At 38.3% G+C, this 24,099-nt stretch overlaps 3 protein-coding genes across 3 annotated transcripts; 2 read left to right on the forward strand and 1 right to left on the reverse strand.

Annotated features, from left to right (window-relative positions):
- The first annotated feature begins 5,270 nt into the window (after positions 1-5,270).
- Positions 5,271-7,046, forward strand: LOC121727066 (flexible cuticle protein 12-like). The gene is made up of 3 exons (XM_042114742.1): positions 5,271-5,304; positions 5,670-5,791; positions 6,857-7,046. Exons 1-3 carry the CDS (start codon positions 5,296-5,298, stop codon positions 7,044-7,046), a joined length of 321 nt encoding a protein of 106 aa, XP_041970676.1. The 5' UTR covers positions 5,271-5,295.
- A 10,785-nt stretch (positions 7,047-17,831) lies between these two features.
- LOC121726810 (flexible cuticle protein 12-like) lies at positions 17,832-19,500 on the forward strand. The gene is made up of 3 exons (XM_042114348.1): positions 17,832-17,858; positions 18,756-18,874; positions 19,291-19,500. Exons 1-3 carry the CDS (start codon positions 17,850-17,852, stop codon positions 19,475-19,477), a joined length of 315 nt encoding a protein of 104 aa, XP_041970282.1. The 5' UTR covers positions 17,832-17,849; the 3' UTR covers positions 19,478-19,500.
- Positions 19,501-22,092: 2,592 nt separating this feature from the next.
- Positions 22,093-23,379, reverse strand: LOC121726811 (flexible cuticle protein 12-like). Its single transcript, XM_042114349.1, has 3 exons — positions 23,348-23,379; positions 22,888-23,006; positions 22,093-22,391 (listed from the first exon to the last, which is right to left on the reverse strand). The coding sequence occupies exons 1-3, from the start codon at positions 23,354-23,356 to the stop codon at positions 22,205-22,207; spliced, it is 315 nt and encodes a 104-aa protein (XP_041970283.1). The 5' UTR covers positions 23,357-23,379; the 3' UTR covers positions 22,093-22,204.
- Between the last annotated feature and the right edge of the window lie 720 nt (positions 23,380-24,099).

Raw genomic sequence — 24,099 nt, forward strand, 5'->3', positions numbered from 1 at the left:
GGCATAAGTAGTATGAATATCTGACGCGCTCGAAAATGCCCAAGTAACTGCTTTTTTTTTTTACATTTTTAAAAAACCGTACACGCCAAACCCACCGCTAAAATGGTTTTTACCATACGAGCTTTTCTTTTCGAAATTATTTTATCTTTCGATTTTGATAGGTATCGACGGCGCCGTTGAATTACGCCATATTTTAGCTACCTCGCCTCCCTAACTGTGATAAAAGCATAATTTTAAAATAATATTAGCTCGATGCACTCCTTTACCATAAAAACTATAACTGTGCAAAATTTCATTCCCCTACGTTTCCCCATTTTTCCTCAAAAGGGGTACAAAGTTTTTGGCTCTCGTATTAATATATATGTCGCAGCCGACTGGTTTAAATAGCCGTTCAATCAAACAGCTAGCCCTTTGACTGAACAACGCCTTTCAATCCTACGGCTTTACGTCGTTTAGTCGACTAGTTGACTACAACGTTCAACACTACAGCTAAACGACGCTTAGCCAACTGGTTTAATGGTAAATTAACTAGGGTGACTATTAGTTTAATATGTAATTTGGGAGAATAGGAAAACTTTTTGTATTTTTAAATTGAAAGATTATTCTCGGATTAAGTGTAAGGGGTGACCAAAAGTTTAATGCAATAAGTAAAAAAAAATTCTGAGGCGTATTTTGTGACGGTCGCTGGCTGCTGCCGCAGCACAGTCACAGTTCTATCTTAACCTACTTTTGGACTTTCAGGATTGTGTTTGTTTTTGTTTTGGCGGGGGGCTGCGCCCCCCGAGCCCTCCTTTTATTTGCTGGCGGTCGCCGGCTGCTGCCGCAGCACGCTCGCTGCGCTCGCTCGGCTCCCTCTGTGTTGTGGTCTAAGTTCTAACCTAACCTAACCAACTTTTGGACTTTCTGGATTGTGTTTGTTTTTGTTTTGGCGGGGGGCTGTGCCCCCCGAACCCCCCTTTCGGGGGAGCTGAAAGAACTGCCTCCATCATTTTTGTTTCTTTAATAACACTTGTAACTTTTATTAACTACTTTCTTTCCAAAAAACAACCACAAACACCAACAAACACCTGCTAGTTGACGACATATTGTAAATAAAACGCACCTAGCGCCGCAGCGGTGCGCGCTGAACTACTTCAATTAGACGGCGGCTTTTGAATCAGCTGTAGTGTTGAACGTTTTGAGCGACTACAATATTCAATCTAAAAGCTAGACGTGTGATTGAATGGCGTTGTACAGTCAAAGGGCTAGCTGTTTGACTGAAAACACGAATTAAGTACCTAAAATTCAATTTAAAGCTTCTGTCTTTAAAAATAATTTTATGAACAGTTTAATATATATACAAAGTTTCATCCCCTTTTCAATGCCTTAATATTCTTATTAAAAAGTAGTCTTCCTTTCGGTTGAAACCACTTTATCTATTAAATAAAACAATATTTAAACACAAATATGCATACTATCATCAACTTAATTATAAGAATATAATATAGCAAAATAAAACATTTTGTTGAAATCAAAGAAAAATTCTTAATTACTTCGCCTTAAATCTGAAATGACCCTAAAAATATATTTAACATGTGCTTTATGACTTTCAATGAAAAACCTGCAAGCAAAATTTTACAAGAATAATTATGAAAATTAGAAAACTTTCATACAAACTTTCAACACCCGTTTTACTACCTTAGACTACGAATAATAAAAACTAAGGAAAAGTAACTCCGTCAAAAAACATGTTCTACAATAATACTTGTCAAAAATGTGTACCCAGGTACATCTTAATATATATATTTCTTGTGTGCGTGTGTATGTGACTGAACTCCTCCTAAACGACTGGACCAATTTTGATGAAATTTTTTGTGTGTGTTCGTGGAGATTCGAGAATGGTTTAGATTTACAGTTTGGTCTACTGGAAAATGTTTTTTCAATTAATTTCTTATTTATAAGGAGTTGTTGATTTTGGAATGTTTTACATTAGATCCGGCGGACGGCGCTATCATCGCATTCAATATTATTCTATTTCAATTTTAGTTTGTCCTGACAGATGGTGCTACGATTAATTTGAAAAAAAATTTGTTATTCAATTCATGTGCTGATTAAAATATTAAATAAATAACACATAGGCTACAATTTTAACCGACTTTCAAAATGGGGGAGGTGTTATGTTCGTTTTCTTATATTCAACGATTACTCCGCCGTTTGTTAACCTTTTGTTAATTTTTCTTTTGGTATATAGGGTATCATCCCAATTTGGTATTATATTCAGAAAAGTGGTGATCTGATGAAGGATCCATAAGTAATCGAGGGAACTCCTCAAAACTTATAGGGAAACATATGGTGACTTCGGTTTCGTGAGAAGTATTCTAAGCATATGCTACCAACAAGTAAGATTTTGCACCGAGATATACCTGGTATACCGTGGTTCGGAAGGTGCTGAGAGAATTCCTGATTCTTTATAGATACAAGTTTGGGAGTTTCGGCGTTGTTTTAAGAACAGAAAGCATATGCTACTATGCAAATTACATTCTTCATCATCATCATCATCATCATCATCATCACTACCATATTATACCATTTCATAGTCTTTTAGATCGAGACTCGAGTTTGTCAAGCGATAATTAAAAAAAATCTATATCTACCTAATATTATAAACCTGAAGAGTATGTTTGCTTGAACGCGTCAATCTCAGAAACTACAGGTCCGATTTAAAAACTTATCTCAGTGTTAGATAGATCATTTATCGAGTAAGACTCATCATATTTTATCGAGAAGGTTATATTATATTATTACTCTAAGACTAATACGACAGAAGAAACTCAGGAAAATGTGGGAAAAACGGGGAAAATATTTTTTATGGGAAAATGTACCTACGGATTCTGTAAAATTTCTAATTTACGCGGGCGAAGCCGCGCGGGACATCTAGTATCTATAATATATTTGCAATAAGGTGGCCTTCAGCTGTATCCGGCTGACGTTACATGACAGTTCGAAAGGAAACAAATTTAAAACCGTTTCCTTAGTTTTTAATATTCGTAGACCTTAGAGGATAATTATTATTTAAGCAAAAATGTTTTACATGGATTTTATGATAAGAATAACTTCGGAAACAGCAAAATTTTATACCGACTTTGACCCTCATCTTACCCCTCTAAGGGGTGAATTTACAGGTGTGCTTCTAATCCTTAGAGCCAGTCCACATGGCGCGTTGCGTCAGCGTTGTGTCGACGCAGTGCTTTCGTTTGACGCATAGCCGGCCACACGGGCGCTGCGTCATCGCAGCGTTATTACGAAGCAGTTTAAGAGCTGGTACACATTGGGCGTTTTCAAGCGCGCGTTAGGCGCGCGCTTTGCTAACGGGTTTTGAGAACCCCGGATTCTATTGAAGCGTACACATGCAAGCGCGCGTTACTGGCGCGCTACAAAACTCCCAATGTGTACCAGCTCTTAACGTCAACACCCCCTCCCGCTTCATCTCGGGGGCTGCTGTCCGTCATGTGTGCGTTGCGAGGACGCAGCGTGTTGTGTGAACACCTTGGTTATTTGTATGTAAAACAACGCAACGGCAGCGCTGCGTCGACGCAACGCTGACGCAACGCGCTGTGTGGACTGGCTCTTAGCTTAGGTGCCGCGTTGATAGATCAGTCATATTCAGAGGATTGCTGCAATAATTATTATTATTAGTCTCATCAAAATATCATATTTTTAACCGACTTCCAAAAAGGAGGAGGATGTTCGGCTGTGGATATTTTTTGAAGCATTAACACACAAGGTGTTTATTACCTTAAAATATAATAATAGTTTTAAAAAACTAAAAAACACGCCTTTTTTCTACAAAAACCAATTAATTATTGGATTATCATTGATTCTTCATACGTATTCAAAGTTTCGAATTAATTAGACTACTGGAGATAGGTAAAAATCGTGCTCAAAGACTCCGTTACATACATACACACAGCCCAAGCTTATAAAAGCGTGTTAGCGTAAGTTACTGACAAAATGCCGCCTAAAATCTGAAATAAAAGGCTGGATCGTAAAACCTGAAAAAAAAACATAATAGTAGTAAAATTCACTTAACAAAAACCTAATTATTTTCAGCTATAAGTATTATTATCTTTATTTAAGCAGCTATACAGGCGCGAGACATACTCGTATTTTATTGATTATTAGTCTTCTCTTATAAATTATCACGTATCATGTGGCTCACCGCTTGGTGAAGATTTTTGTCAAAGTGTTCATTAAAAGTATTGAATTGTATACAATTCAATACTTTCAATTCCATAGATCCAGGGGGGGCATGGTTCCCCCCCGGATCATGTTGACGTCCCTACTAAGTATCTTGTCTAGTAATTTTATCTATAAAAATGAAGGAAACTAATTTTTGCCATTTGTTTGCAATACAATATTTTTACAACTAAAACTTATGAATTTTTTATTCTTTATAAACACGTAGCTTATAAAAATTATCTGATTTACCCCCCCCCCCCCCTGGCCCAGAACCTGGGTAGCCCATGACTTACAGAACCTCTTTTTTTTTATATTAGGCGGTTTCATTATATCAGGATGTCTAAGTAAGTCAGAATATTATTATTTTTTAAGTGTCTCCTAAGTCCTAAGTACACTTAGGACTTAGGAGACACTTAAAATATGATAATATTCTGTGCCTAGCTCCACAAACCTAGCAATAGGAGCAAGAGAATAATTGTCACTATTTCCATAGGATTTTTATTTATTTAAACATTAATTAATATAAAATAATACTTTATTGTGTGAATAAAATTTAAAAACAATATATTTTTGTTTTTAATCGTAAAAGTTTGCATTACACGCTCTGGATAATTAATTTAAACTGTAGTTAATTCATAACAGGGTTAATTCACACGTAGATTTGTCACATTTTTTTAATTACGTGCATGTCACGTTAATGTATGGCACACAAACCACAGTAAACATATTTTGGCCTATTTATTAATTCACTATATCTTTATTAGGAATATAATATTCGCGGGAAAGCTTCCGTTTAGCAAAAATGTACAGGTCCAGCTTTTGTGACTCGAGTTGATGAAATGATTTTAAACCGCATACGCATAAGCAATTTAATTAGGTATACAATAAACGTCATAATATTTTTTATTTATTAAAGACCAAAATTAAAACTCGTTTGGTTATAGGATGACCTGTGACCTAAGCCAATATGGTATCGATAGTACCTATGCCAAATTTACGGATATAAATGCAGCACGAGAAAACATAGCCTCAGTCACTTTTTTCTGTGCTACAGTAACCTACTACAAAACTCTCACAATGAAATCGGTATGTTTTTAATTAAAGTTAAATATTTGTATTGAAGATTGCAAATCTTCAAATATTTGCAGAAAAACTTGCGACCCGACTTAAATTTAAGTCAAAATTAACAGTTTTTAATATTTTGCAAGTATAAAATTTAATAAATAATTGTTTTAATTGCCAATTTACTTAATAATCAGGTTTTACGGCGGTTCATTTCAACGGACTAGTTCCCGAGCCGGTGGTTGGCTCCAACATTCTGATAGATGTTAACCAATTTGAAAATGAAACATTTTTCATTTTCATAATAACTACCAAGTGAACCTAAAGATAATGGCGTATGTCATTATGTAGTGTAAATTAATTATCTTTTTTTTTTTTGTAATAAACAGTTCATCGTATTGGCTGTCCTCGTCGCCGCCGCCCTGGCCGGCCCCGTTAACCCCGACGGTGAAGCCGTCATCCTCCGTTACGACGCCGACAACAACTCCGAACAAGGAGGCTACGAATACGCGTAAGTAAACAAAATTCTGACTCCCTTCTACAAGCAGTAGTGATAATAAAATACTGATTAATCACGCGGCAGGCATATTTTACTGTATAAAAACTCTATTCTTTTAAGTGACTCAAATTATCCGCATACCCATCCAATTTCAGCGGCTTAACCGTAGCTTAGAGGTAACCTGAACATGACACTGAAAGAATTAGACAAAGGAGTATGTTTTTAAATGTATGGAGTCTGGTCCAAATTTCCACCACTAACAGACCTATATAGTAAAATTGTCTACTAAATACTGAATCATTATTATAACCAAACCGCAATCAAAAATACCCTGTCAGTGAAAAGTTATGGTTGAATGAAAAGTACCATTTTGTAAACATAAAGTACCATTTTGTATGAAAAATATTGTAGATGAAATAAAAATATATTGAGTTTAGTGCAAATGTCCATAACCGATAACATTTACGTAATGGTCTGCTAAATACGGAATCATTATAACTGGACCGCAACCAAAAATATCCTGTAAGTAAAAAGTTATGAGGGAATGAAAAAGTTTTCTGCCATTTTATTCTATAAAATAGTGTTAATTTGATCCATTGCACTTTTTAACTACTCAGTCTATGTTATATCATGCCGCTTGGCATTTAATATTAGGTTTTCACTGAAATAAATGAATATCAATATCAATATTTTCATTTTTCAGTCACAAAAATATTTTTTCATATGGTCATAACTTTTTACTGAGAGCTTATTTTTAATTTATCGTAATGAAAGTTACTCTATATTTAATGGTCAATAAGTCAATATGGGTCTCGTTGGTGGTGGAAATTGGGACCACTTTACTTCATACTCCTTTCTCCTTCTGTAGAACCAGAATTTAGTGTCGGTCGGACACTAAATTCTGGTTCCACAGTTGCTCGGACCTTCAGCGAAACCTTCGGCTTCGGCCGATTTTAGACTGAAGCGGAAGGCTTTTTTTGGCTGAAGGCGGCAGAAGCTGAAGCCGAAGCTTCGGTCGGACACTACCAGAATTTCAAATATTTAATTTTTTTTTTTTAATTGGAAACTTAATTCCAGGTATGAGACCTCCAACGGCATCCTCGCCCACGAGGAGGCCAGGAGCGTAGACATCGGCACTGAAGTGCAATCCTTGTTCGTCCAGGGAGAGTTCCAATACCTGGGAACTGACGGTGTCCTCTACCGCGTGACCTACACCGCCGACAAGGACGGCTTCCACCCCCTCGGCGACCACATTCCCCAGGCTTAGATTTTAGACTACAATCCTAATTTAAGTTACCCTACTGAACATTAATATGCACGTACAAATTATTTATTAATAAAAATACTGATAAAATAACTCTAACTTTCATTTGGTTTCCTATAAGTAGTATATTCTTACCCGTAATTATCCAATCTTCTCGAGCTTCTCGTGGCCTATTTACACTGGATATATTTTACCTACTGTAAAATCCATATTATAAACTGCAAAATATAGTATACAATAGTATTCAAATGTATTTTAAATACGAATATGACATTTATAAATAACTAGCTGTTGCCCGCGACTTCATCCGCGTTAACATAGTATAATAACAAAGATGGATAGTTTTCTCCTTTTTGTTTTTGTGGTTCCTTATACAAAGGGTAAAAACGGACCCTATTTAAGCAAACGTCAAACGAAAACGTCAATAAATTTTCATGTTTCTAACTCAAGAAATGACGGACTTTCATTGAAACTTTCTACCCCAATTTCACCCCCTTGGGGGTAGAATTACCAGAGACACTTAAATATGTATCCATTCATTTTTAATCAGTAGCACAAAAATAAAGTTTCATGTTTCTAACTCAAGATATGACGGACTTTCATTCAAACTTTCAACTCCATATTTCACCCCCTTGGGGGTAGAATTTCTAAAAACGCTTAAATATCTATCCATTCATTTTTAATCAGCAGTCCAAAAATAAACTTTCATGTTTCTAACTTAAGAAATGACGGACTTTCATTAAAACTTTCAACCCTTATTTCACCCCCTTCGGGGTAAAATTTTCAAAATTCCTTCCTTAGTGGGTGTCTACTTAATAAAACAACCCTACTCACCAAATTTCGTGGCTGTAACTTTTACAGTTTTTGCTCAGCGATGACGAATCAGTCAGTCAGTCAATCAGGACATGTAATTTTATAAGTATATAGATAGATAGATAATAATAAATGATCTCGTATTGCAATAAATAATAATAGTTCGAATCAATAACCACTTTTTAAATACAAAAAAAACTACCGCTAAAAGCTCAATAATTCAAAGTTGAAATTTATAATTTCAATGTTCCTTTTTAGGGTTCCGTACCCAAAGGGTAAAAACGGGACCCTATTACTGTGATTTCGATGTCTGTCCGTCTGTCTGTCTGTCTGTCTCCAGGCTGTATCTCAATAACCGCTATAGCTATAGACTTCTGAAATTTTCACAGATTGTGTATTTCTGTTGCCGCTATAACAACAAATACTAAAAATAAAACAAATATTTAAGGGGGACTCCCATATAACAAACGAGATTTCTTTGCCCTTTTTTGCTCGTTATCAATAATGGTAACATGTAGACGCTTGAAATTTTTACAAAATCTTCAATTATATGTGTTATTTAATAATTATTAATAAAATAAAATAAATATTTAAGGGGGGCTCCCATACAAAAAACACAATTGTTGGCCTGTTTTTTAGGGTTCCGTACCCAAAGGGTAAAAATGGAACCCTATTACTAAGACTTCGATTTCTGTCTGTCCGTCTGTCTGTCCGTCTGTCCGTCCGTCTGTCTGTCTGTCATTCTGTCTGTCTCTAGGCTGTATCTCAAGAACCGCTTATAGCTAGACTTCTGAAAGTTTTACAAATTGTGTATATCTATTGCCGCTATAACAACAAATATTAAAAATAAAATTAATATTTAAGGGGGAATCCCATACAACAAACGTATTTTTTTGGCCTTTTTTGCTCGATATCAATAATGGCAACAGGTACGTACTTGATATTTTCACAAAAGCCCTAATTATAATATGTCTACTTCAATCATTAATAATAACTAGAGATCGCCCTATGGTCGAAATTCAACCTTAGTTACAACGACATTAGGACTACTACCTATATTTTGTAAAAAATATTGACTTTATCATTTTCAACTCTTGTCTCTGGGACTTAGCTGATCTCAGAGTGGCTGTATAAGCATTGTCTAATAGTATCTTAGATTCAATAAAAAAACTATAATCCATTTTCAATTTGTCAACTTGTTGTCAGCAGACTTCAACCATAAATAAAAGAGTATAATTCGTATGTATAGGCTTGTCACTCAAAAATCTGTCATTTCTCATGTGTGTGTAATGTTTTATTTGTTAAAAAAAGTATGATAAAAGCATAATTTCAAAATAATATTAGTTCGATGCACTCCTTCACCATATAAACTATAACTGTGCAAAATTTCATGCACCTACGTTTCCCCATTTATTCGTACAAAGGGTTATAAAGTTTTTCCGTTCGCGAATTAATATTATGATATTAAAATAAAAACACAATTTTTGGTCTATTTTTGCTCTATAACGGTACGGAACCCTTCGTGCGCGAGTCCGACTCGTACTTGGCCGATTATTCCATTTTTGTATCAAAATCTTAATGCGGTCAGGCCTGTCCCACTCGCGCGTTTAGGTATCGAGCTGTAAGTACCCCTTTAAAGGGGCAGATCACAAGGGACTCACAAGCGAGCGGTGACGCGCGCCCAAGATTTTTTCGTCGCATATATCTACGTACTGATTTAACCGCTGTGACAGAATCATTATTAATCTGATAAAATATAGGAACAATTGAAAAAAGTCAAAGAAATATTTCAATAAAGTAATTTAAGACTTTAAAATACAAAAAAAAAGATAAAAAAGAGAACAAATATAATGACCACCAAAAAATGCACTGATACCCTAAAATTGTTTACCAAAAAAGATAATTAACACCAAAAAATAAAGTCTAAAATTGCAATACTACCAGCTATTTTAGTCATGACAACACTTCAAATTGTAATCGAACACCAAATAAGTAAATGATCACCAAATTAAGTAAATGATAACCAAATATACTGTTACGTGCTAGGGTTCGAGGATTTGGAAAGAAAGACCTGGTGACTCTCTTGAAGACTTTATTAACACTGCACTAAACACTAGGTCACAACACTTAGCACTAAGTCCAAACACTAATCACTAGGTCCAATCACTAAGCACTATCACTGTCCTAGGTCGTAGCCAAGTCGCAGGTTTCACTGGTTCACTCACTATTGATCACTCGTGTTCACTCCGAAATCGCCTTGATGATCGCTCGAACCGAACTGAATTGCCGGGCCTGCCTGCGGCTCTTTTTATATGGCGAGACGAATTCCAGAAATTTCCCGATTCACATAAACAAGTAAACAATCGTGGGAAATTTCTAGGCGGCTCGGGCATGTACCACAATAAAACTGCCGTCCTTGCGATAAGTGCAGTAAGTTGAATTTAATTTAGACCTTATGGACTCAGTCATAAGGTCTAAATTCAAACACGCTAACAAATAAAGGGTAAACACGTAAACAAACATTGGACCTTTTTAGAAGGTTCGAGTATGTACTTGCGCACCACGTGTCCGTATACCATGTACCGTAACACTACTCCCCTCTTAGAGATGCTCGTCCCGAGCATCATTGTTACTGCCATGGTAACGCGCCAGACGGTTCCTACGACTACTCCTGGTCTGTGGTCCCTTTACAGCAGCGCAAGTAATACATCTGTGGCACCAATCCTGCACATCATCTCTCCAATGCAACCAGAAGAATCGTTCTCGCACTTTCCTTAGCATCCTCTTGACGCCTAGATGACTCCCTGATACGCCCTCATGTATCTCGCGGAGAACATCTGGTACTCTTGCCCTTGGGACAATTATCTGAAAATAGAACTCTCTGCCGTTAGCCTTCTGCCATTTCCGGTAGAGTAGTCCGTCCTGAAGTATCAGACTGTCCCATTGCTCCCAGTACGCCTTAGTGACAGCGCCAGTGGGTGCAACCTCACTCCAGATTGGTTTTTCATCACGCCGTTTCTTCCATGTGATGATGTGCCGAAGGTCGTCATCTCTTTCTTGAGCCTTTCTCATAGCTTCATTCTCCATGTGCCCCAAATTACTTGTTCTCTTTGTTCCGCTCCGTGCCTGGGAGGTAACAGTTACCGGGGCTTTCTCCGCGTCATCCAGTACTCGCCCCTTAGTTCTGGATTCTATTCGTTCCGCATGATTCCGGGTAGGGGACGAAACCGCTTGCTTCTTCAACTCCTCCATTTGTTCCTCGATCCTTTTTATCCTTGCCATCTGGGTCTTCTTCTGCGGACAGTTTAGCTGAAGATGGCCCCTCTCACCACACTTATAGCACATGGCTTCAAATCTTTTCCTCGTAGAAGCCTTAACTTCCTTGACTTCTTCAGAGACCTTGTGGATCTTATGGGTCTGCCGTATGTCATGGCGCACAGCCTCGACTTCCAAAGCATGCGCTAATGCTTCCTTTAGCGAGGTATGGTGACCAAGTCTTACTGCAGCCCTGACCTCCAAGTCTTTGATTCCGTCGACAAATCCTTGAACAATATTTGTGTCGACCATCTTGGTGTCGGCTCCTGGATATGCCTTCCTGACGAGTCTTTCAATTTCCAACGCCCATTGTTGAAGTCCTTCTCCTGAACGTTGGACTCTGTCACGCAGTTGGGCACGGAACACGTGCTCCAGGTGTCGCTCCCCGTATCTGGATTCCAGTGCCTCCATCAGGTCTTGGAAACCATTTCCCGTATGTGGCAGTGCCTCCAGAACCGACACAGCTTGCCCTCTGAGTGCAATAGTGAGAGCGGTCAAGCATTGCTCCTCCGTCCATCCGTTTGCGGTAGCAACAGTCTGAAATTGCCGACGATAAGCGTTCCAAGAAGTAGTGCCGTCGTACGGTGGCACCTTTACTCTTGGTCCTTGCGCCACACCAGTGACTCCACTAGACACCGCAACTCCCGTAGTTTCTAGGCGCACTACTCTCTTCTGTAGTTCTGTGAATCCGGTTTTCAAATTTTCCACAACCGTCTCTAACCCAGTAACTCGTTCTTTCATTACGTCGACATCTTTACGAAGCTTAGTCACCGTGTCACTGACATCCTTTATGGCCAGAAGCGCTTTCTCTTGGAGGTCCTTTTGTTGCTCTTGAGACTCCTGCAAAGCGCCGAGCTTGCGGTCTTGTGACTCCTGCAAAGCGCCGAGCTTGCGGTCTTGTGATTCTTGCAGAGCCTGAATTAACTCAATTAGGCTTTGTAATTGGGGAGCCACTTGAGGGGCCGCAGAAGCTACGGGCGATGCATGGTGGCTGGAGCCAGTAGGCAGGGGTTGAGCAGACGGAGCTCGGTGGGCGGAGCTAGTGGGCGTGGCCTGGTGGGCGGAGCCAGTGGGCGTGGCCATGTCCAAAGTGGGCGGAGCCTGAGGGGCGTGGCCAGTGGGCGTGTCCCGGTGGGCGGAGCCAGTGGGCGTGGCCATGCCCAACGTGGGCGGAGCCTGAGGGGCGTGGCCAGTGGGCGTGTCCCGGTGGGCGGAGCCAGCGGGCGTGGCTTCAGCCAAAGTGGGCGGAGCCTGGTGGGCGTGGCCAGTGGGCGGAGCCATGTGGGCGGGGCCAGTGGGTGGGGCCTGTCCCTCAGTGGGCGGAGCTTGGTCCCCAGTGGGTGTGGCCTCCGCAACTCCTCTCTCGGAGTCAATGGCAGCAGCTCGCTGCGCCCTTGTCCTGACACTCCCCTTGAAGTCCTCTCTCGGAGTCAATGGCATCTCCAAATCCCACTTCTGACACCAGTTGTTACGTGCTAGGGTTCGAGGATTTGGAGAGAAAGACCTGGTGACTCTCTTGAAGACTTTATTAACACTGCACTAAACACTAGGTCACAACACTTAGCACTAAGTCCAAACACTAATCACTAGGTCCAATCACTAAGCACTATCACTGTCCTAGGTCGTAGCCAAGTCGCAGGTTTCACTGGTTCACTCACTATTGATCACTCGTGTTCACTCCGAAATCGCCTTGATGATCGCTCGAACCGAACTGAATTGCCGGGCCTGCCTGCGGCTCTTTTTATATGGCGAGACGAATTCCAGAAATTTCCCGATTCACATAAACAAGTAAACAATCGTGGGAAATTTCTAGGCGGCTCGGGCATGTACCACAATAAAACTGCCGTCCTTGCGATAAGTGCAGTAAGTTGAATTTAATTTAGACCTTATGGACTCAGTCATAAGGTCTAAATTCAAACACGCTAACAAATAAAGGGTAAACACGTAAACAAACATTGGACCTTTTTAGAAGGTTCGAGTATGTACTTGCGCACCACATGTCCGTATACCATGTACCGTAACAATACTAAATGACCACCAAATATAGTAAATGATCACCAAATATTATAGTAAATGATCACAAAATCCTTGTGAGCAAATCAATGCGATATTTCTGCAGAAATAAATCACTACGATTGACAAAACATGTAAGCATATTATAAACAAAATAGTCGGTCAAGTGTGAGTCGGACATGGAGGGTTCCGTACCGTTATAGAACAAAATAAGGCCTAAAATTGTGTTTTTGTATGGGAGCCCCTTTTAAATTAATTTTTTATTATTATCATTACCTAATTATTGAAGTTAACATAATAATATAATCAAGGCATTTGCGAAAATATCAACGTGCCTACCGGTTGCCATTATTGATATCGAGCAAAAAAGGCCAAAAAAATAACGTTTGTTGTATGGGATTAAATAATTATTTTATTTTGTTTTAGTACTGGTTGTTATAGCGCGAGTGGGACAGGCCTGACCGCATTAAGATTTTGATACAAAAATGGAATAATCGGCCAAGTACGAGTCGGACTCGCGCACGAAGGGTTCCGTACCGTTATAGAACAAAATTAGGCCTAAAATTGTGTTTTTGTATGGGAGCCCCTTTTAAATTATTTTTTTATTATTATCATTACCTAATTATTGAAGTTAACATAATAATATAATCAAGGCATTTGCGAAAATATCAACGTGCCTACCGGTTGCCATTATTGATATCGAGCAAAAAAGGCCAAAAAAATAACGTTTGTTGTATGGGATTAAATAGTTATTTTATTTTGTTTTAGTACTGGTTGTTATAGCGGCAACAGATATACACAATCTGTGAAATTTTTAGAAGTCTAGCTGGAGTGGTATTGTTACAGTTCGACAAGGCTTTAAATGAACGTGGCGAGAGGGGGAACTAGCGCTGTTTTCATACAAAAACGTCATTTTTGACAGTTCTTCTTTACCAGCAGCGCCCATTGACATATTCATTTAAAGCCTTGGTGCACTATATATGTTCAAATTGTAATTTCCATCTTTTTAGTAAAAGATGGCCCCGTGCGAGTTTCTTACGCCGATTCTTCTCGCCGGTATAGTTCCCGAACCGGTGGTAGGCACCTTAGTATCAACGTTCAGAAATATTTTTGTAAAAAAATTACTCTGAATAAAAAATATTTTGATTTGATTTGATTTTGAGTGGTTCTTAAGATACAGCCTAGGCCCTAGAGAAAGACAGACAGACGTCTCAGTAATAGAGGTACGTTTTTAGGGTTCCGTACCCAAAGGGTACAAACGGGACTCTTTTCCTAAGACTTCTTCTCTTTAATAGGATACTTGCTAAATAAAAATGTATTTGCTTAAAATTTTACATTAAAATGCTAACGTATAATGTTGGTGATCGTTTACTACTTTTGGTTTAGGTGACAATGATTTATTTGGAGTCATTTTGCATAAATAGGATAGCGAGATAATAAATCTTTGGTGATCATTTTACATTAAAATGCTAGTATAATGTTGGTGATCATTTACTAATTTTGGTGATCATTTTACTTTAAAATGCTAGTATAATGTTGGTGATCATTTACTAATTTTGGTGATCATTTACTATTTTTGGCTTTAAGATGTTAAATCTTTGGTTATCATTTTACATTAAAATGGTGGTATGTATTTTGGTGATCGTTTACTATTTTTGTCTGTGAAATGTTACTATTTCTGGTGATCAGTTAATTATAAGCCATAAAAAAATACACAAACATAGCAAATAAACCAATTTGTTACAAACAAACCGCATACTACACATAAACACAAGGTATGTTTAACTTTGATCAGCTCCTACATTATAATCGATTATAAAACTATAAAACGATAATATAAAATATACGTTGGGTTACTAAAATTTGATTATTACTATAAAAAAGTTTGCTATTAGTTATAGCTATAGTAATTAAAAGAAGATTATTTTATTTTCTAAAAGGTGACAATCTTGATTTCGTCAGAAAGGGTACCTCTTACGCGATAGAAAGAGAGCGTACATGTAGGCAAATATAATTGTAGGCACCTAGCACTGCGCGGTCGGAATTTGAACTTTATAGTATCGCAGCATTCAGAGTTAATATTTTTTTAAACTGGTTTCACGAGTGGGAATTCTGTTGGTACTACTAATATATATTCTGTGATGCGGTTTACAGACTACATTTTTTTATGAAATAAGGGGGCAAACGAGCAAACGGGTCACCTGATGGAAAGCAACTTCCGTCGCCCATGGACACTCGCAGCATCAGAAGAGCTGCAGGTGCGTTGCCGGCCTTTTAAGAGGGAAGAGGGAATAGAATAATAGGGGAGGGTAGGGATGGGAAGGGGATAGGGGAGGGTAGGGTAGGGGATTGGGCCTCCAGTAAACTCACTCACTCGGCGAAACACAGCGCAAGCGCTGTTTCACGCCGGTTTTCTGTGAGAACGTGGTATTTCTCCGGTCGAGCCGGCCCATTCGTGCCGAAGCATGGCTCTCTCACGTCTACATCTACTTATCAAGTTTCAATCTCAATCTCTTTAAATAATTTCGGAGAAAAGTGGCTGTGACATACGGATGGACAGACAGACAGACATGACGAATCTACAGGGTGTAACAAAATAAGTGATAATACTTTAGGGTGTGTACGTGTTCCTTGTAGAGAGTTCACTGTGAAAGTAGCAGCGCTGAAAGACCAAATTTTTTTTTCACTTTCGTATGGGGAAACTCGTGACGCTCGGGCCCTAGCCAATACAAAAGTGAAAAAAAAAATCGTCTTTCAGCGCTGCTACTTTCACAGTGAACTCTCTACAAGGAACACGTACACACACTAAAGTATTATCACTTATTTTTGTTACACCCTGTATAAGGGTTCCGGAACCCTAAAAATGACTTTCGCACTTTCTCATCAAAAGAAAATTGATCAAACATTGTACTTTCAGAGAAGTTGATTCCTAGGACCTAAGTAATTAATTGGTCGCGTTCAGTCGAACCCATTCGACCGCGATCACAGCTAACTTTGAATTGACATAAGCCGACCTTATGACGTAGGTCCGTGAACTCCCTAGGAATCAATTTCCTAGATGGTACAATTAAGAAATATAGAAGGACATTAAATAATATTAATTAATATTATTATTTAATGTCCTCCATCTAGTGGTTCAAATGACCAATCTGATTTTGGCCGCACAGGTCTGTGCCCTGAGTCTCTTAGTAGTTATGTAGGTATATGTAATTAATACATACACATTTTCACAAATAAAGACTATTAAATAGTCTTAAATTTTATTAATTACATTTTTTTTTATGAATGTATGTTTAAAAGAACTAAAAATAGTTGATCACTAGACGGAAATCGCATCAAAATGCTGTTCTATAAGTCGAGCATAATAAATAATAATTATACGTCCCTGAACTTCGTCAACTAGTTTTGATGATCCACCAGCCAAATCCGGAATCAATAAAAATATCTCCCATTAGTATGATATCATAAGGTCAACACCGCGGGTATGAGAAACATAATATAAAAACATCAAGAAAATACTTTTAGTTTTGGGTCCCAGGAAACGATTTTAACCTAGATGCTACCATAAAGTATAATATAAACTGATATTAAAGTAACATCTAGGTTTATATTAGCAAGGGCCAATAATGTAAATATTTTTATGATTGAGATTATTTTTAGGGTTCCACACCCAAACGGAAAACGCGACCCTTAAAGTCATACACGCTACGGTTTACCGGAGAGGTCTACCTGCGCAGGTATACCTGGAGGCTCCAGGCATACCTGGTATATAATGGAGCTACCGGAACGTGTGTGGGAATAGACTGCAGTTTTTTAGGTCTGCGCAGTCGACCGGAAAAAAATCGAAAATCAAATGCCAATCAATCAATCAATTGACTGATATCTGCACTAGCATACCTGTACATTGTACTGGCGACCTGTCCGGTAAACCGTAGCGTGTATAACTTACATAGATATTTCTGCCATCTGTCCGTCCGTCTGTATAACCAGGCAGGCAAATCACAAAAATTAAAAATAGCTTATTTAACTTTTTAACTTTTATTCCATTCACATAATAATATTACGTATTTCTGATGGCTCTATAAAAACAAATTATGCTTTAACAGAAAAATGCGTTTTCTTGCCCGATATCAATAATTTCAGCATGTATAGGTACTTGAAATATTCAATTATATGTGTAGGTACTTTAATAATTAATAATAGCTAATAAAAAATGGTATGTAACCTCTCATACAAAGAACGCCAGGTTTTGTCTATTTTTGCTCTATATAATGGTATCAAACCTTATTCCAATTAAGCTACATTAAATTAGCTAAATTATAGAAAATGAATGAAAACGCACTAAAATTACATCAAAATATTATATTATATTTTGCAAACCTACATTAAATTAAACCTAAGCTAAAGAAATAGCAAAATCAACCCCCGATCGGGGGTAAAAAAAATGTGCATAAACGATGTAATACTAACCTTAAAATTTTGGAATCGATGAAGATGTCTAGTAATAATATAGATAAATTAATCAGCTTAAATCTAGATAGATTAAGCTCAAATGTCACAACTCGTCCTTGCTGGGAAGATATTTTGGCATATAAATTGATTCCTAATACAAACGGAGTCATTCATTCGATTGCTTTGCAACAAGAAACACCTAAACCTTTCAAAATGAAATCCGTAAGTTTTTATTTCTATAAAAGTTTTCATTAAAAGTGAAAGTTCAAAGTGCACTAAGCGTAGATTGCCTCTTACAATTTCATGTAAAAAATATTTCGTGATTGGACGTGTCGCTCTATTGCATTGTAGTAACACTGTCTTACCTTAAAAACTTAATCTGTACACAAGTGATTTCGGTTGTTACTTGAATTTTAGATATTTTATTAAAGTGTGATAAGATCTAAATCTATTCGCTTTACCCCCATTTTGCTATTAATCCAACTACGATGCAGCTTCGATTCCGTCCGGAGATTACACAAAACTGTTTTCTCAAATTCAACAAAGATACGTCGAATAGATCTTTGCAGTATTGAACAATCGGCAAAACATTTTATGGTTTATTTGACATTTTGTGAGAGAGTCATTTCTAAACTATATTTATATGGTAAAATGGCTGTGAGATACGGACGGATGGCCGGACAGTCATGACGAATCTATAACTTATAAGGATATCTCTTTTCGCCAACGGCACTGGCGATTAAATTGACTAAACCCTGTGGTTTGATCATTAAGTTAATATACCTAGCGGAATAGAGAAACAAAGGCCTGATCAAGCGAGATGTCACTATAAGTAACACTGCGTGGTAAAAAGAGAAGTGTGATACATGACAGCAGAACCAATTTTTTTCATCTGTTTGACGTGCAGTCGGCACTTATCACTTTGACAATTTAATCTCTTAGATCTACACAAGCATCTGTGTAAGTGTATAAGTACGTAAACAAATTTTTACACACAGACGTAAATCAATTTCGGTTCCGTTAGAATGCTCGAGATTATTGCTCTATTCCGCTAGGTATATTAACTTTATGGGTTTGCTTGTTGTGTACGTTTATGGTAATGTTGGTGTTGTTGTGCAGTTCATCGTCCTCGCCGTCCTCGTCGCCGCCGCCCTGGCCGCTCCCCTCGACTCCGACAAGGACGCCGTCGTCGTCCGCAGCGACCTCGAAAACATTGGCGTCGAAGGATTCCAATGGAAGTAAGTTTCAGTGTGATGATAAAAGATGATGATGATGATAGAGTCAGTATACTGTACACTGCCGATATTGTCACCGTATAGTGTAGAGTTCACACGACTCTGTCATAATATCTAAGGCAAGTGGATAAAACTGCATTTACACGTCCCCGGACGCATCTACAGACGTCTACACCTGTAACCTGCTAATGGGTAGGGGTAGAATTGCACAAAATAATCAATTTCCCCATAATAATAATTTTGATAACTTTGATACGAAGGCTGTCGCTCAAAAAAACCGTAGCGACCATCACAAATCAACTCTCTTTTATACTTTCCGAGATAGTGGTGTTAGATAAAGAAATTTAGTATATCTAGCAAAGCTACTGCTTTGTTCACCCAGGAACCAGCATAGTTGTTAACTTTGTTTCCTATTACAGTTACCAGACCTCCAACGGCATCGCCGCCCAGGAGCAGGCCCGGCTTGAGCAGGTCGGCACCGAGAACGAGGGTATCGAGGTCCAGGGTCAATACTCCTACGTCGGCCCCGACGGTGTCACCTACACCGTGACCTACACCGCTGGCAGGGCCGGTTTCCAGCCCAGCGGCGCCCACATCCCCCAATAAGTGAATAACGCCACCTCCCCGACACAGCATTGCAATCGATATGGATTTTGTTAATAAAGATTTAGGTTACAATTAAGATACTTTATTTTATTTTATGTTTTCTCTCTTACTTTTCGCGTAAGTGTTCGACTCTAATTGAAAGCAATGAATCGCGATGGTATATAAATCAAATGACCAAAATATGAAAAACTATGTTTCAAACTTATCGTAGAGTTGGATATTGATAAACATTATTATTTGCTGCAATTATTTTACAGTCCTTACAAAAAAACACGTGCCGTAATTATTGTCAAGTTCGTTCGGTTTTGATTTCTAACGCCAGTAGGCGTCTTTCTTTGTAAAAGAGAAGGAACGGCAGGTGGCAAAGTAGAAATTTTCAGATTGGCGACATCAGTTCAGTGCCACGTTCTCTATACGTGCTTATTATTAGTTGCTTGTCAAAGCTTTATGAAATCAAATATCATATTACGATTGCCAAATCTCTTTTTAAAGTTTCTCGGCCATCTATATCATCTCGGTTAAAATACCTTCGCCTATCGGACAAACATTACAAAAAATTACTTGTCACAATTTATTATCAGCTATGTTTTGTACTACTTAGGTACCTACCTGAATTATGTGGCAAAATTGGAGGTAGGTGTTGTCGTTTTCACAAGCTTGCCTTAAGCTGGGAGTGGAACACTGGGGTTTTGGTGGGTAGACCCCACGCCTATGGAGTCTCACATATCCCGGCCGATGTCCTTAATCCGCGGAAAGATTTTCCCAAAAAACGATCCACTATGGTAGAACGGTAGACTTATTCTACTATTATAAATGGAACTCTTCGTACAATGTTTGAGGCATCGGATATTTTAAGACTGCATAAAAGGATACGAAGCAATTGGTTTACTGAAATAGATTTTAATTTATCGTTCATCAAAACGAAGTGGTTCAAATAGAAGTGTGAAGTAAACAGCGAGAAAGCAAAATGCAGATGGTGTAGTAATACTTGCAGATGGTGTAGTAAACTTGCAGATGGTGTAGTAATAGGTACTTGCAGATAGTGTAGTAACATCTGGTCATCATCAACAAGTAATAATAAAGAGAGCTATTCGCGGTAGCTATGTATATAGCAAGAAAAAAAAGCATCGAGTTAGTCCTGAGTAGGTTGCGTAAATAGGGTCTTCAAGTTGCTAAATTTTAATGGACAATGATCTAACAAACATTCCCACCAATACAATTCCTGTCTAAATATACAACGGTAAGCAACCTTGAAACCCCTATGATATTATGATGTCAGTGAGACAGAAACTGCCAGCTAGAAAGAAAATTTTATTAGAAAAGTTATTGATTTCTATCCCAAAACAAAAAGCGGGAGGAATGGTCCGGGAGCTGTCAATCTAGAAAGTGCCCTCATGGTGTGCATGGATATTTTTGATTAAAATAGATAGTTTAGAACTATAGGAACTCGAAACGCTTGGTTTGCGTGGATTTGAAAAGCCGGAAGTACGTAAAAATTTTATTACTTACTTAATAAATGTTTTGCCTTCACCATGTGCACTTGGTTTGGCTAAAGTGTATTCAATAGAAAATTTCTTTACAAACACAGGAAGTGAGTCAGGCAAGCCTCAAGTGTGTGATGAGGGAGGTGATTTTGCCCTCATTACGTAACTTGATTTTTTTTAATTTGTTCCTTGCAATGTCTACATTAAGATTATGTTGGTTTGCTAGGCTCAAAAACGGCCGGAAATGTTCAGCAAACCACCTTAAAGTTCATTGACTCTGAACTTGTTTTCTATAAAGTATTATAAATAAATATTTTTTTACCTTGGGAAAGCCATGCTTCGCCACGAATGGGCCGGCTCGACCGGAGAAATACCACGCGGTCACAGAAAACCGGCGTGAAACAGTGCTTGCGCTGTGTTTCACCGAGTTTACCGGAGGCAATGGCATTTTTGAACTGTTACTTACCAGGTTCTTCCACTCACGTCTTCATTTATCAGGGCGCTGAATTGGGTAATGATCATAAGCCGGCCATTAGCGCAGCAATGCGTTTATTGCTGTCACGCACTAAGCGAATCACAGGAGATTTATGTGAATTTTTATTTTATTTAAAAACTATTTTTATATTAAAAGGTTGAGGTAGATGTCGCTGTTTATTATCAAAAACGCCATCTAGTTGACGCCCAGGAATACTATCAACGCCCTCTGCCCCTGCTATGTAGGTACTAATAAAAAAGTGTCTTTACAACTTTTTCCGTCTAGTCCCCATTCGCAACGCGCGATAAGGAACTTCGTTCCAAAAATAAAGTCAGGACTCAGAACACAGTTAGAATAGGATAGACAAGAAAATAGTGTGCCTTACACGCCAAAGGGTTTTCGATATTATGTTTGCCGCTTGGAAGCAGACTTGTACACACAGAAGCATCGTCTGGTGAACACGTGTTTTCAAAACCTGTCAGTAGGAAATTTCTGATGTTTTTCTACCTACCATCTGCCACCGTGGAGGCTTGTAGCTGTAGGATATTTCGTATCGATTGTCTTAAAATACAATAAGATAATAATATATCGCTAAATGCTAACAAAAAGTTTATTTAATGGTCTAACTCGTCGAAGGAAAAGAAATCACACGCATATTGAATTAAATAAAAACTAAAACTTTATTAACAAGATCCATATCGATTGCAATGCTGAAACATTTGAGGGGTTGCCAAATGTCGTTCTAAGTTTTCACTTTCTAGACGTCACTTATTGGGGGATGTGGGCGCCGCTGGGCTGGAAACCGGCCCTGCCAGCGGTGTAGGTCACGGTGTAGGTGACACCGTCGGGGCCGAGGTAGGAGTATTGGCCGCGGACCTCGATGCCTTCATCCTCGGTACCGGCTCCCTGGAGCTGGGCCTGCTCCTGGGCGGCGATGCCGTTGGAGGTCTCGTAACTGTAATATGTTAGTAAGTTAACGACTGTGCGGGTTACTCCGTGTAAAACAAAGTATAAAAGAGAGCTGATTTATGATGGGGTCTTTTTGAGCAGCACAGTATGAGCACAGTATGAGCCTTCGTGTCAAAGTTATTCATATTATATTTTTTATGCGGAAATTAATTATTTTGTGTAACCGGGGATAAAGACAAGATCCATTTGCCGATACTGTCACTGGGTCGTGTAAGCTTTACACTAAATTGTTACATCAAAGGCTAATTAGACATTTATTTTTTAGATTATTTAGATTGTATGTATTTATAGACAAATAGAAAATAAATAGCCCTGATAATGTTAGGGGGACGAAATTAAAAAAAAAGCTTTATACTATAGAGGTACAGTAACAATATCGGCTACTCCAAACTTACAGTGTAATCTGTACGTATATACTGTACTGACTCTACAATCACTACACTGTAGGTACTCTACGGAGTCCTTAATCTTTTGAAACTTACGCCCATTGGAATCCATCAACGCCAATGTTGTCGAGGTCGCTGCGGACGACGACGGCGTTCTTGTCGGAGTCGAGGGGAGCGGCCAGGGCGGCGGCGACGAGGACGGCGAGGACGATGAACTGCACAACAACACCAACATTACCATCGACGTACACAACAAGCAAATCACAGGGCTTAGTCAAAATTCATTCGCAAGTGCCGATGGCGAAGATTTCAATCGCTTCGCTGAGTGTCATGACTCATGACTCTAGCGATGTCTCATGTAATTTTTATTTATTAATTAACATCTAATTTCACTATCGAAATTAGCAAATGCATTTTGACTAAGCACTCTGAACACTTTTTAACAAACTACTTTAACAATTGCTATTAGTTTCGATGTCCAAAGCAATCCAAATCGCTGGTCCATAGTATTGTCGTGAAATATTTGTACGTGAAATATGTGGGAGTTGAAACTTACGGATTTCATTTTGAGTTTTGGTGTTTCGTGATGCAAAGCAATCGAATGAATGACTTGATTGCTAGAAGATACGTCTTATATACCAAAAATGCGTCGCTAGCAAGGACGAGTTGTGACATTTGAACTTAGAGCTTCTGCCGCGGCCCGCGAGCCACAAAGGTTCGTTTATACATTATGTCCGGCTTCTACCATTCATCCGAAGGACAAATAATAATTGAAATATTATATTATGACAAGCTGACTACTATATTATGTTAAAACCGTCTTTAATGGTTCTAAAAATATACAAAATATTACCCTTAAGGGGCGACTAACCCAAAATTTTCAATTTTATAATTTATTTTTATACTTGAAAATAAGCCCCGAATTGTTTCATTTTCTAAAATTAGACACTACATTATATTAACAAGAATTTGATCTGAGCAAAAACACGATATCTTAAAATTTTCTCGATAGAAAAAAATCACAAAGATGCATCTAATTTTCACGAATTTTTCATTTATTACCATAACCGTGCATTGAACTAAATTACTATTTTAACACATTGTATAAAATTCTATCATTGAAAGATTGACCTAGCGGATTTTTAAAATGTTATATATTTATCGAGTTATTGAGAAAAAACTAATTTGGCGATGAATCCGCGTCGTTCTTTTTCACCTGGCATATGAAAGACGGGCGTGAGTGTGAAGAGAGAAGGATGATGTTTGATTCTATGTTAGACACCCTCTTAATGCCTATTTTAACATGAA

Source organism: Aricia agestis, chromosome 5, assembly GCF_905147365.1.
Source record: "Aricia agestis chromosome 5, ilAriAges1.1, whole genome shotgun sequence".
Taxonomy (NCBI): domain Eukaryota; kingdom Metazoa; phylum Arthropoda; class Insecta; order Lepidoptera; family Lycaenidae; genus Aricia; species Aricia agestis.

Bases quoted from the DNA above. Each gene is read 5' to 3' on its own strand.
- LOC121726811 (XM_042114349.1), bottom strand. The intron at 22,392-22,887 runs GTAAGTTTCAAA...AACATATTACAG, and splicing joins GTTGATGGATTCCAATGGGC to TTACGAGACCTCCAACGGCA.
- LOC121726810 (XM_042114348.1), top strand. The intron at 18,875-19,290 runs GTAAGTTTCAGT...TTCCTATTACAG, and splicing joins GTCGAAGGATTCCAATGGAA to TTACCAGACCTCCAACGGCA.
- LOC121727066 (XM_042114742.1), top strand. The intron at 5,792-6,856 runs GTAAGTAAACAA...ACTTAATTCCAG, and splicing joins CAAGGAGGCTACGAATACGC to GTATGAGACCTCCAACGGCA.